Raw genomic sequence first — 14,334 nt, forward strand, 5'->3', positions numbered from 1 at the left:
TTTATTTTAAAAAAGTATTTCAAAAATAGATTAAAGATAATTATGTAATTTGAGTGCACATGTATATTTTCCTTGAAAATTTTTTTTTGGGAAAGTGTGTCACGAAGATATTTCACAAAAACCATGTCGTCTTTGCTTGCGCAAAACTAACAATGAAAAGTCAAAAAATATACGAAATTTATGAATAAACAAAATGGTAGATGGAACTCCAATTATATTGAATCGTAAATTTTATTCACAAACAAAGATATTTTTGCTAGAATTATTAGGTAGGTAGACATGCAATACCAATAACAATAATATTTTTCTAAAATCAAAAGACACAATCATGTTTGGGGGAGATCCAAATGAGGAGAAAGGAAGCTTTCAGAGTAGTCAATGGCTTGAACATCTTTAACTTCAGTTAATCCAAAACTCTTGCCATAATCGTAGGGACTATATGATATCATATTCGAGTCATTGTCAATCAGAACATCCCCATTCTCCCATACGCACATGGGCTCCGCCGGGAAAAAGCGGATATGATCAGATTCTGCATCGTCGTCGTCGGAGAAGCTAGCCACTTCGGTCCAAGATTCATTCACACCGTACTCCTTCATCACCCAAACATTTGTAGAATAACGTCCGATATACAAGCATAAACACCCTCCCAAAACTCCAAGCCTGGCCCAATCGAGATCGCGTTCATCAAAAGACACCGGAAGCGCGAATCTCGAACATTGATCTGTCGCCAAACTTAGGGCCACCACACCACACTTGTCCCGTTTATAGCGCCCTTGGACTTTGAAATGAAGAGCCCCATTCACCAACACACCCGAATGATGATGCACTCGCCCGTGGTACCAATCCGACGTCGTCCACGATTTGTTTCTCAAACTATATGTTGCCAACGTCGGTTTTTCTTCCATGCAAACTCGCATCACTTTATAATAGTCACTGGACGGGTCGTAACCGAATCCGAAACTGGTAAAAAACTCGTAGTTCTTAGGCGAAACATCTATCACCCTGTGTTTTCTTGTAGCCGGATTCCACAAAACGATAGATTCTTTCAACGAAGAAGCGACTAAACAAACCAACCCATTACAAGAACCCACGAGCCGAATCCTTCCATGCTCGCGGACGAAACCAAACGGCACCGCTTCATGTTGACCAGGCTTAAGCCACAGTGGGCAAGTATAAAGCTGATTATAGGAGCGAAAGACGAGTCGTCTCGCCGAGGAATATTTTAGATAGGCGTTGTTGAATTTTTGGCTGCAGATGAGTGAAAGCCATGCTTTGGAAACGCGCCTGAATTCAACAAGATCTTTCGCGGGGAGTCTCAATAAAATATCGGTCAGGAGGTCATGTGGAAGAGGTTTTTGGGGTGCCATTCCGATCCATATTTGAAGCAGCACTATAATGTTCTGCAAAAGTTAAAAAGAGTCTTTGAATTAATCTTAATTCGGAAAGAATCATGATAGAATAACGAGAATAGATAGATCGTTATATTTTTACGAAAAAGTTGGGATTTGTGAGATATTGAGATTAGAATTCGGATATTGTGGAAGTGATCTTTGAATTGAATTTAGAGAAAATGTGATTCCCGCGGGATTTGCTTCCGTATACAATTGAATCAAAAATTTTGTTATTTGTAAACTCATGATTTTTTCTATATTTTTTTAATATTGTTATATATATAGTCATCTAAAAGTTTTAAAATATAAAATACATATATAATTATTGAAACATTTAAAAATAAAGACTATTTTAAATTGGAGCAGCAATGATTTGCAAATAGTTAAAGTGTTTTGGAATATTATTAATAATATTATGTAATCGTGGCATATTTATAGAGATTATAAGATTGAAAAATCGCTATCGTATAATCATTAATTTGGATTAAATAGGAAAGAATCGTGAGAGAATAATGAGAATACATTCAGTTATATTTTTACGAAGATTTGTGAAAAGTTGACTCAGACTAGAATTTGGATATTGTTGGAGTTTTGGAATTACATTTAAGAGACAATGTGATTCGGGAGATTTGCTTCCGTATACATTTGAATCAATTTCTTTTTTAATTTAATGATTTTTAAGATATTATTTTACTATAGTTAATATAGTCATCTAAAAGTTTTAAAATAAATATAGATAAAGATATGATTGAAATAATTTAAAACAAAACTTATTTTTCAAAAATAAAAAAAAAATTATCAAAAAATTATATAACTTTTGTATTGTAGAATAGGTTTTATCTTCGATTGGGGTGCCATTTGGATTAATAGGGTGTATTTGAGTGGGAGAAATAATGATTTTTAAAGAGTCTTGTGGAATTTAAAAGTCAATAGGTATTTAATTTAAACTTTTAAAGGGTCAGATTTGATATTATTTGGGTCATGTCATATGGGTTTGGGTCCGGGTTAGTTTATTTTGGGGCTAAGGGAATTTAATTAGAGGCCTGAGTATTTTAATTATGAGGTTAATGAGCTTGAGTGTTTAAGTTAAATTATTGGGTTTATGTTAGTAATTTAAGTTGACCCATTAGTTGTAATGAGCCTAGTGATACATGAGAGCGATCAGGCTTAGTTATGTTGGGCTAAGTATTATTGGATCGGTTTAAGTGTTAATGGGTCAGTCTAGGTTAATGGACTTAAGTAATTGGGCAGTCAATCGAACGTGTCCATGATAAGCAAAATAGTCCGTAAATATATATTTAATTTATGCTTCTATTTTTATAAGTATGTTTTATATATATATATAAAGGTGTATTTTTATATAAGCATGATTTTTATGGAAAATAATTAAATATATATATTTGCAGGAAAATTTTTAAGGATAATGAAAAAAGTGATTTTTAAGTTCATGATTCATGTATTTATTTTATGAAAGATTAAGGGCATGAAAAAAAATATTTTTGAGAAGTTAAAGTGATTGTGGCAAATACGAGATTGTGGTCGGGATACCTGGGCCTAATGCCTTTCCATATGTTAATGTTTATGAGCCTATGGATCCCCAAAAAATGTGGGTGAAGTGGCACAAGAGGCGTAGGAAAGCCACAAGGTTTGGTGAAACTCGTCGTCACGTACGTTGATTTATAGATTGATCAGTCGAATAAGTTTACGGTCCACACATCATGAATATGACTCACAGTAACGATTTTATATTTATGACATGTCATAGCTATCTTATGTATTATGATATGCATTATGATTATGATAATGTTACGACTAAGTATTATGCATAAGCTTTTATGATCATGCATGCACACAATATTATAAGATATTATTTTTATATAGTACGTGCGTGTGTGCGATTTTATTATGTAATATTTGCTATTATTGGATGGGATTCGCTGAGTCTCTAGGCTCACTAGATTTAAATTGGTGTGTAGGTAAAAATGATTTTATAGTTGATGATGTGGTCCCTACTGACAGTGAAGACGTCTGAGTATCCAGTGCAGCTAGCTTACCCGCGATCATCGCACGTTTTTGATACGATATTATTTAATATGGGATTTTTGATATAGTATTATTTTTATTCCGCATATGAAAAATATTTACTTTTTAGGGATTTTTATTGATTTGCATGGTTTTGGGATTTTATGTTGGTTTAAGATTTTTACGTATCTAAGTTATGAAGTTTGCATGCATGTCTTTTAATTATGTTTAAGTAATTAATTTAATTTAATTGCATGTAAATGCATATATTATGTATTATATTTTATGAAAAATAATTTTAAGTATATTACATATATGTATAGGCATGTATGTAGTTTAAATATTTTAAAGTAAAGAAATTAAATAAAGTATTAAAAAAATTCAATAGTAGTATTGAGTCGTTTCAATCCCTTTAGTCAAATCAATCTGTTTCGAACAATCGCCCGTTCTGTCTAAAATCATTCTGACCCCAGTAAATCTATACTGATATATTTGACGAAGTCAAACGATAATCTAATTATCATTGATAACTTACATGACTCGATCAACAACTGTGTTCTAGCCATAAGTCTACTAATTCTTAACAGTTGGAATTTACAAATTTTGCACTGAACTCATCATTCCTATCTCTAACAGAGTTAGACGATAGGTAATAGTAGTTACTGACACCACTGTCGTATGCCCGTATCATTTCGAATCTACTACCAATGCCTACATCCATACAAGATGGACACCAATATGAACAAAGCCCAAAGAAGATTTTCTCAATCCAACATCTCTACGAGAGAATCCAAATATCGGATGACTATACCCATATTATGACTGTTGCAAAATACTAGACTGAGGTAGCCACCACCTAAATAACCATATGAATCAAGAAAAGCTTTCAGACACCCTCTGAAGCACGAAAGGCTCCCAGATTAATACACGCATAGGGTCGCGCCTCCTCTTCATCTAGTCATATATCCACACAGTCCACAACACTTTGTATAACTCAGTATTGAACCCTTGATGAAAACACATCATCCTTTGCAATACAATGACTCAATAGAATATTCTAGGGAATACATTTATTCAACTGAAAGCATGCATAATTTGAATCCAATTATACAATAGTTAAACAATATACTGCAATAGAATATCTGATCCAATATTCACTGAAATATAATCAAGATAATCCCAAAGATTACAATCACAATACTTGAACCACTAATCCAGGTTCAATACAATCTTTATTACAATCCCAAGTAATAAACAACTTATCCAAAAGATTATACTGAAAGATGTACAATACAATAATAACTGGTACATCAAATATCTGAAATCATTAATACATCTGATTCTTATAATTACAACTGAAATACTGTTTACAACAGAACTTAATACAATATTTAAATCCTTGAGGAATTCTTTCATTCTGTCTATTGATCTTGAACATGAAGTTTTCTGTCTGCCACACGAAAGCATCAATGCAAGCATGTCAGCAGACTTCTTCTTCACAAGATCTAATCCTACTAGAGATGCCCAAAGCTTCATGAAGCATCATATTGACATGATCTTTAGGGGTATCTATGGATCACAGGGATTCTAGACGATCACATCTTCCTACATTCCAATATATCCCTAGAAGTACCTGAAGTCAAAAATCGTATCATCTCTTCCAGCTCCATCTTGCTGGGATCCACAAAAAGAGATCTTCTGATGCCAAACTTGAATATGACGATCTTTGAAAAGCCTAAGTATCTTGCTATTCCACTTCCTGTCACTGCCATCGTCATTGAATCTAATTTGTAATCTACAAGGATAACTCAAATGTCAATATTAGGTCCCAAAAAATCTTATTGCATGCTCTGATACCATAAATATAGTGACTAACACCGTGATCACTTACTAATCAAGATCTTAGGCATGCAATTAACAATAATCAAATAATATAATCAGAGTCTAACTGCGGAAACTAAATCAAATTTAAATGACCCGGCAGAATGCAACCGGTAATCAAATCCCAATAATAATACAACCAAATCTTACAAAAGAATATAACCTACTAGACTCCACAGTCTGCCCTAGTGTTATGAATCTGGTCGGGATCAAAAGATTCATATTGTCCCATGAACTGACCCGTAATTTGCTGTCGAGATTAGATAAGTTTGGAATTCATGGGAACTTTGTTGGAGTTCTAAAAGATCAATTTGGAGGATGTTTTAATGTTCTAGAATTGATAAAAGACCGAGAAAATCAAGAAAATCAAGAAAATAAAGAAGAAGAAGAAACGCATATGCGCTTCTTGTCCCAGGGATCCGCGCATCTGCGCAATTGATACAACACATATTCTCTCAATTCTCTCATGGAAGCGCGTTTGCGCTTTCTCTTTCGCATATGCACCTGTTTGTTTGAGGGTTGCGCTTCTGCGCCATTCGTCTTGCGCGAATCTCGATCATTGATCGCCAAACTTAGGACCACCACACCACACTTTTCTCGCTTATAGCGCCTTTGGACTTTGAAATGAAGAGCCCCATTCACCAACACACCCGAATGATGATGCACTCGTCCGTGGTACCAATCCGACGTCGTCCACGATTTGTTTCTCAAACTATATGTTGCCAACGTGGGTTTTTCTTTCATGAAACTCGCATCACTTTATAATCGTCACTGGACGGGTCGTAACCGAATCCGAAACTGGTAAAAAACTCGTAGTTCTTAGGCGAAACATCTATCACCCTGTGTTTTCTTGTAGCCGAATTCCACAAAACGATAGATTCTTTCAATGAAGAAGCAACTAAACAAACTAACCCATTACAAGAACCCACAAGCCGAATCCTGTGAAAGTGTGGGTGCCCTGCTAGCCAACTTGTGGCTAAGGGCCTTTATGACTCTATTTGTAAAAAATCTTTGTTTAATATAATTTACACTTTTCATTGGCATATACTTTATCTTTTATCATATTGTTATGTTGTGACGTATTATACGATGTTTAGATAAAGACCTTGAATATACTAAAGATATGTGATAGTGGATATGGATGTATATCATGAAACACATCTTGTAAATCACTGTATATTCTAAACCAGTTCCTAGTCAATTGAGCCGTCCGTGGTAAGGATAAGGATCGCTCGAGATTGAGACTAGCATTTGCGATGCCGAGTACCACGTTTCATTGGTATGAAACATAGAGATGTTTGAAGCATGCAAATGGATATTCATTGGATGAATGATCGAACTACCTTATTCGGACTTTTTAAGTGGTTTTCACTAATTGAGTGGATAAGTCCGTGGTTTTGGTTGTACACCATTAGTCCTTACTACTTGAAACATCATGGAGACTCTATATGCTAGTACTGTATTTTGACTCGTTTACCGACTCCATGAGAGTCATTAGGTGTCGAGATTGGGTACAGTTACGACATATATATGAGTCAATGTTTTTTTGTCAAGGATTCACCACACGCTTGCGAGTGTGGATATCCTATGCGATCTGAGGAGATATTAGTGTGACAAATCTCTGACCAGAGTACATGATGTGCTTTAGGTTACTTGGTATCCTAGTTGCACATGCGATGTCACTATTTGATCTTCAAGATACATTGCATAGTTATCGAATCTCGAACGACTCTCGATATACCAATGGTTTTTGATTTGATCGGGATATATGGATGAAGGGACCGTACTGTACGCTAACCAAAATCCACTGGTTCTTGCAGGCACTATCAGTGATACCTAGGGAATCATGGGGCGATGTTTCTAGGCGCTCTTACCATGATTCGATGGGCAAGTCGAAAATTGTTGTTTCGAGTCACAAAGGAGTTGTGGGCCCACGGCTAGCTGTATCCCTGAACCATTGAGGGTTACACAAGTAATAGATTTCTAATCTCCGTTGAGATAATTAAATTTAATGAGTTAAATTTAGCGAATGAGAAGTAGGACTTCTTATTGATGAGTAGAGGGAGTGAGATTTCCTAAAATGACATAGGGATGCCATTTTTGGAAACCACTGAATTCGGATTCAGAAAATTTATATTGACTTTAAAATATACATAAAAGGTTTCTGTACACATTAGTAAAATTGGTTTGTCAATTTAAGTCACGATGAATTTTATATTAATTTCTTAACATGCGGGCTTTGCTTGTCAGGCTTGAACTTATGACTAACGGGCCCTAAGCTGTTAGCAGCCCATGTTATAAATAAGTTATTGCAGTACAGAAATTACATAATTAAGCTCATAATTTCGAAAACCTAGAGAGCTCTCTCCCTAGGGTTGGCCGAAATTTCACTCTCCAATTTTTCGAAAATTCAGTCTTCAATTTTCAAAAATTGCAGTCTAGTTTGACAGATCAGATCTGTTAATTTCTCTTCGTAGAAACTTTTGATAGAATTTCTAGTGCAGTCTATAAGAGGGTTTTAGAATTCTGTTCGTGGACCTAATTCAGGAGTTGATCGAGGCATCGGTTCCTGGGATATACAAGAAGAGCAGATTTATCTGTTGGAGTCCATAACCTCAAGTTGAGACTGGAGAGGAAAAATTTATTCTTGTTTTATTTTACTTATTCGTTTTAATCGTTAGGATTTGATACCCACGATCTGGAATCATTCCAGATCAGAAAATAAAAAATTTATCAATTATTATTTATGTGTATATGTGTATGTGTATGTTTGTATTAATTGATTTTTATAATATTTTCATACAATGAGTGCGATTTCTTTTTTATAATATAAAATTTAAATAAATATAAATTTATGCTTATAATTGTAATAAAATAATTTGAAAAAAAACATGTATCTATTTTAATTTTACAAAAACATTGGACTATAAAATAATTTAGCTAAAGGGTAAAATTGTCTTTAAAACTTGATCATGTACCAATTAAACCATTTTCAATAGTTCATGTATCAATTTGACATTTTACCAATATTTCGTGTACCAAAATGAATTTTACTCTTTTTTTTCTATATTTTGTTTTTACTATAGTAATAGTAGTCGTCTAAGGCTGCGTTTATTTGCTATGATAAGTATATGATTATATTAATAATTCTATGTAATCACATGTTTACTTATTTTTTTATGGCCCGTATTATCTCATAAAGTCCATCTATATTTACCTCATTTAAAATTTAAAACTTGATGATTTATCACAAATAAATGATGTGATAAATAATGATTTTTAACTAATTATGTTTCCAATTGAAAAAAATTACACTTATATCCGTAATTTACTTCCCAAAAAAATAATATATGAAAACCCCATTTATAAAATTTATATAACACGGATATAAATTTTAAATACTTTAAGATATATATATATATATATATATAAATTTTATTTTATTTTAATATAAGAAACATCCATTAATTATAAATTATAAACATGAATAAAATTTCTAATAATTTAATATATGATTAATACATTTAATAAATTTCGCAACAAGTTTTTGACGCCGTTTCCGGGGAGTAATTTTTTATTTTATTTTAGTCTTGTTACCTATTAGTCTAGATTTTAATTTAGAGCTTTTTTTTATTTTATTTTTAAGTTACTGATTGATTTCTTTGGTTTCTTAATTGCAGTTTATGCGATGATCTCAAAGTGCTAACTCTCTGCTCTTTGATTCGAAGATAGAGCGAAATGCACGTGCTTTGAGAAGAGCGAGAAGAGAAGAATTTAACATATGTAATCCTACCCTTACCACGGTCTTAGCCTTAGAGTTATCTCGAAAGGTGATCTTAGGTCCATTGCATTTTACTATATCAGACATTACTAGACTTTGACCAGTCATGTGTCGAGAACAACCACTATCTAGATACCATATGGAGTTGTTGACTGCAGTTTCTTTCTCTTTTATATGCAATCACAAATGGTGATTGTTACCTAGTCTATTTGGGTCCAATACTGATTAGTCCATTTGGAATCCATACTTGCAAGATTATAATATTCTTTTTACTTCTGGTTTCCAATGGAGTGTGTGCATTAAGAGGTGTATTAGGATGATTTCTAACCATATGCACTATATTATGATATTCAGACTTTTTCTTCTTGTCTTATATTTTGTACCTCTTTTGAACAAGTTTACCGTTCTAGTACTAAATTTTTTTAACTTTTATAGAGGTATGTATCTCAGAGATTGGTCCATTTCTGGGCCTTGCTACTGAATGGTTATATCTCTCAGGTTGAACATACCCAATTCCAAAATGTTTTGTTCTGCTGAGGTACAATTCTTTAAACTTGAATCACATGCTTTTCTCCCTGTATCACCATTGACTTGACAAATTTATATACTTCCCTTTGTACTTGTCCAGTGGTGACTGAATACCAACATCAAAAGAAGAGAACTCATTGTTACTAAAGCCAAGACCAGTTTTATCCATTGTTGACTTGTGTAACTCTTGCATCTTTACCAGAGAGATGGAAGAATTGTTCCATGCATTTATCAGAAGATTTAATTTTCTATTTTCTTCAAAAAAAGGTTCTATATTTTGCATGTGTTCTTTCATTCTTAGTTCTTAATTTACTTGTTTCTGCCTCTAGAACTCCACAGCTGCTCTTCTAATCATAGTTGAGCTTATTGTTCTGTTCTTTCATGATTATGTTTTCAGTCTTAACTTCCTCGAATGTTAGAGAAAGTCTGTGGTATTCTTTTTCCATGTCATGCAATGCATCAACTAAATCACTAGGTGTAAATTCTTCACAGTCAAAGTAAAATCCTCCTTCTTGTTGGTTTCTGACTCAGTATCAACTATAAGACATTGAAATTTGTCATTTTCACTTTCTCTTGATTGAGATTCAGAATCTGAAGATTCAGAACTAGAGTTTACCCATTTGGCTTTGCTTTGTTATGCTATCATGGCTTTTCTGTTCTTCCTGGATTTTTTGTCATTTATTTGATACTTCTTTTGCTTCTTGGACTCGTCCTTCTTTGGTTTTGGACATTCTGCAATGAAGTGACAAGTTTATCCACAGTTGAAGCATGCTAGATCTCCAATAGATGATTCTTTCTTGTGATTTCTGTTATGGTATGTCCGTTGGTTGATATTCATGAATCTGGAGAACTTCTTGATGAACAGTGACATTGCTTCATTAATTGCTATCTGTTCAGCAGTATTTTCAGATAGTGTTTCAGCAATGTTGGTGCTGGTAGTAGCAAGAGTAGTAGTGACAACAGTCAGTGCTTTGATTGATGGTTATGAGGAAACTGCTTATACACTGCGTATTGGCAGTTCGAATTCATATGTTTTCAAATCTGCAAAAAGGTCATGCATTTATATTTTGTTCATATCCTTGGTTTCTTGCATAGCTACTATTTTAACATCCCACTCCTTTGACAATTCTCTCATCACTTTGAGAGCTATCTCATGATTGTTGTACTCTTTTCCAGGAGCTGTAAGTTCATTCACAAGGATACTTAATCTTTCTTCAAAATCACTCATAGATTCAAGCTTCACCGGCCTTCATTTTAATGCTTTCAAACTTCTGCACAACAACTGAAAGTTTACTTTCCTTTGTATGCTCGTTTTCTTCGTAAATTTGAATCAATTTTACCCATATCTCTTTGGCAGTGTTGCACATCTTTATCTTGCTGAAGGTATTCTTATCTAGAGTTTTGTATATGACGTCTTTTGCAACATTGTCGAGGTTTGCCTTTTCTTATCTTTATTTTTCCATTTACTTCTGTGCTTTCAACCATTTGTGGTGCACCATCAGTTATAGCAATTGCAGCATTTGGGTTCATGATTTTGATTGGACCTTCCGTGATAACTACCACATATCATCATCTTGTGTGGCAAGATGAGCTTGCATTATCATTTTCCAATCATCAAACTTTTCTCTTGAGAAAATATGGATTTTGCTGAAAGATGCCATGAATTAGAGCAGGAGCTTCACAGATACGAGATAAACCCTATCTAATACCACTTGTTAGGATTGTGATGAGTGTTGACAGGGGGGGTTGAGTATACACTCTTTATTTTTAGTTTGGTGTTTTCCTTGTATTGTTATTAGCAGCAATGTAGGATAATCTTGTTCTAAATGACAAAGCAGTAGGCTACTAGAATAGTGTAGAAAATAGGCTACTAAATTTGTTGAAGCTAAAATATAGTAGAAAAGACAATGCAAACAGATTTGTTTCTAGAAGTTCGAAAGATGAAAACCTTCTACGCCTCCCCTTATTATGTTTCAAGAAGGTATCACTAGAAGATTTGATTGGTACATGACTTGGAAAAAACCCATTTCAGCAAGACTTACATTTGCCTACTGAAACTCCTATATCTCTCAATTACAAAATACAACACAAAAGAACTAATTCTGAGAGAAGGCTCTTTTCTCAGATTTTACAACAGATTCACTCTTCTAAGTAGCTTGTCATATCTTTCATATTCAAAATAAAAATTAACAATAAATTCTATGGTACGTTTCATTAAATTTGATATACCATGTTTCAAAACGGCTAATAAATGAGAGACTATTGAAATTATAGTACTTTTTTATCTCAGAATTATGTTTACTAATTTATTTTAGTTGAGATGTAATTACTGATTTTAAATTGAGATATGCTTTTTCTTGTCTATTGTTATTGTCTAGGGTTCTACTGATTTTTGAGCGATCTTAGTCTACTGGCTGTGATCACCAAAACCTTAGATTACTTAATAGTTCCATTTTAAAAGCACCTAAAAAGACATCTTATTTTTTTTTTTTATAAAGTATACTTAGAGAACAATTTTTAAAAAATATTTTTCAATTTTTTTTAAAAAATATTTTATATTTTATGTTTATTCACTTATAAACATTAAAACTTTTTTAAAGTACATGTCTAAACGAAAAATCACACTATCATCCCGCTCTCAACCAGACTCCACGTAAAGAAAAAAAACTAGGATATGACAAGTAAAAAATACATGTAGAAATACACTTGGAGTCATACAATAACATAAAAATAACATGCTATAAATTGAATAAAGGCACATAATTTGTTGATCACACTCCAACTTGCTATTTTATCTAATTAATTGCCAACATTACCCTTCCTAAATGTTGGTTAATCTTCAAAACATACCATTATTCGTTTTCACATTTAGTACTATATTTTAAGATTTCATCATAGTTTTTATTTATACAACAACAACAACAACAAAAACAACAACAACAATAATAATAATAATAATAATAATAATAATAATAATAATAATAATAATAATAATAATAATAATAATAATAATAATAATAATAATAATAATAATATTGTACATGCCCACAGGGGCATATGCGAGTTGCTAAGGTATGAGGTGACGTAAAAAGAAATTCCCCAGCATTGCGGGTTCGATCCTCGTGTGGAGCATATTCTCTACTGAAAATATTGTGGGGTATGCTCTGGGGGTTGGCCATGTTACTCTCTCTCTCAGGTCCCTGCCGCTCGTGCACATCCCTCGATTTAACCCTCGCATGAGCCAATGGACCTCTGACTTATGTGGGACATGGTTCCCTTCGGAGTCAACCCTTTTTTTAGTAATAATATTGTACATATTTTAAATATTTAATGTTCCTATTTTTATTATTGGAATTAAAATTTGTGCAATAAACATTAATTCTAAATTTTTTTTTTGAATATGAAGAAATTTATTTATCTGGAAACAAGCTGAAATTTTATATATTTTATTTTAACATGATAAAAATATAATTTAATTAAAAATTAGAAAATTTATGAGAATTGTATTTTTAGAAAAAACTTTATTCTGGGATTTTAAATAATATAATATAATATAAACATAACTAAATTTTTTAAATCACTGTGTTAGATTAGAAAAATTTTGGAAGATCGAAATTTATATATCTCATACTTTAATATATCTTGAATAAGAAAAGTAACCAAAATTTTATGTACCTAGATATAATTTTTTTTAATATTTATTTGTATAAGATAAAAAATATTTTATTTGTTTATAATAAAATGGAAAAATAAGTTTTTTGGTCCAGTAACTTTATCCCCTTTGGATTTTGGTCCATTAACTTTTTCGATGTGGGTTTTGGTACACCATCTTTGCATTTTCAATGTTTTTTGGTTCAACTGCATTCGTATCAATTTTTGAACATGGACAAGTTAATGGATCAAAAAACTTATTTTTCCTAATAAAAAATATGGCAATTTCTTAAAACATAAAATTTTAAGTGTTTTTAAAAATAAAATTTTTAGCTGTTAATGTAGAAAGGTTTTATATTTAGAATTTTTTTTAGATAATCAAGATTTTATAATTAAGGAAAGTATATGAAAGAGTAAATTATTAACAATTTTTGGAGTGTAAATAATACCCCATTGAATAAATATATATTAATTCCAAGTTTATATTTGTACTCTTGAAAATAGACCGTGGAATAGGGTATTTTGACAAGGGTGCATGTATGTTGAAACTTATTATCTCTTTAATTTATTTAAAAAAAACTCTTTCAAAAATACATTAAGGATAGTTATTATGGATAATTATATAATTTCAAATGCAATGTGTAATCCAATGTATAACTTTTGTTTTGAGAAAGTGTATCACCAAGATATGTCACAAAAACCTGGAATATCGTCTTTGCTTGCGCAAAACTAACAATAAAAAGGTTAAAAAGATATATATACGAAATTTATGAATAAACAAAGTGGTAGAAGGGATCCAATTATATTAAATAGTAAATTTTATTCACAAACAAGATATTTTATTTAATTTCTGCTAGACTTATTAGGTTGGTAGACATGCAATACCAATAACAATAATATTTTTCTAAAATAAAAAAAAAAACGCAATCAAATCTCGAAATATAATGCTCTCGATATAAAAAAAAAAAAAATTTAATCAAAACCATAGCCTGATCATGTTGGGTGATCATACTCGAGTCATTGTTAAGCAGAACATACCCTTTCTCCCAGACGCACATGGGCTCCGCCGGGAAACCG

General features: G+C 32.3%; 1 protein-coding gene across 1 annotated transcript; it reads right to left on the reverse strand.

Moving 5' to 3' along the window:
* Positions 1-326: 326 nt before the first annotated feature.
* On the reverse strand, positions 327-1,379 carry LOC140874025 (F-box/kelch-repeat protein At3g06240-like). Its single transcript, XM_073277307.1, has one exon. It carries the CDS (start codon positions 1,368-1,370, stop codon positions 327-329), a length of 1,044 nt encoding a protein of 347 aa, XP_073133408.1. The 5' UTR covers positions 1,371-1,379.
* Between the last annotated feature and the right edge of the window lie 12,955 nt (positions 1,380-14,334).

This window comes from Henckelia pumila, chromosome 1 (genome assembly GCF_033568475.1).
Source record: "Henckelia pumila isolate YLH828 chromosome 1, ASM3356847v2, whole genome shotgun sequence".
NCBI lineage: Eukaryota > Viridiplantae > Streptophyta > Magnoliopsida > Lamiales > Gesneriaceae > Henckelia > Henckelia pumila.

Bases quoted from the DNA above. Each gene is read 5' to 3' on its own strand.
- LOC140874025 (XM_073277307.1), bottom strand. From the start codon at position 1,370: ATGGCACCCCAAAAACCTCTTCCACATGACCTCCTGACCGATATTTTA.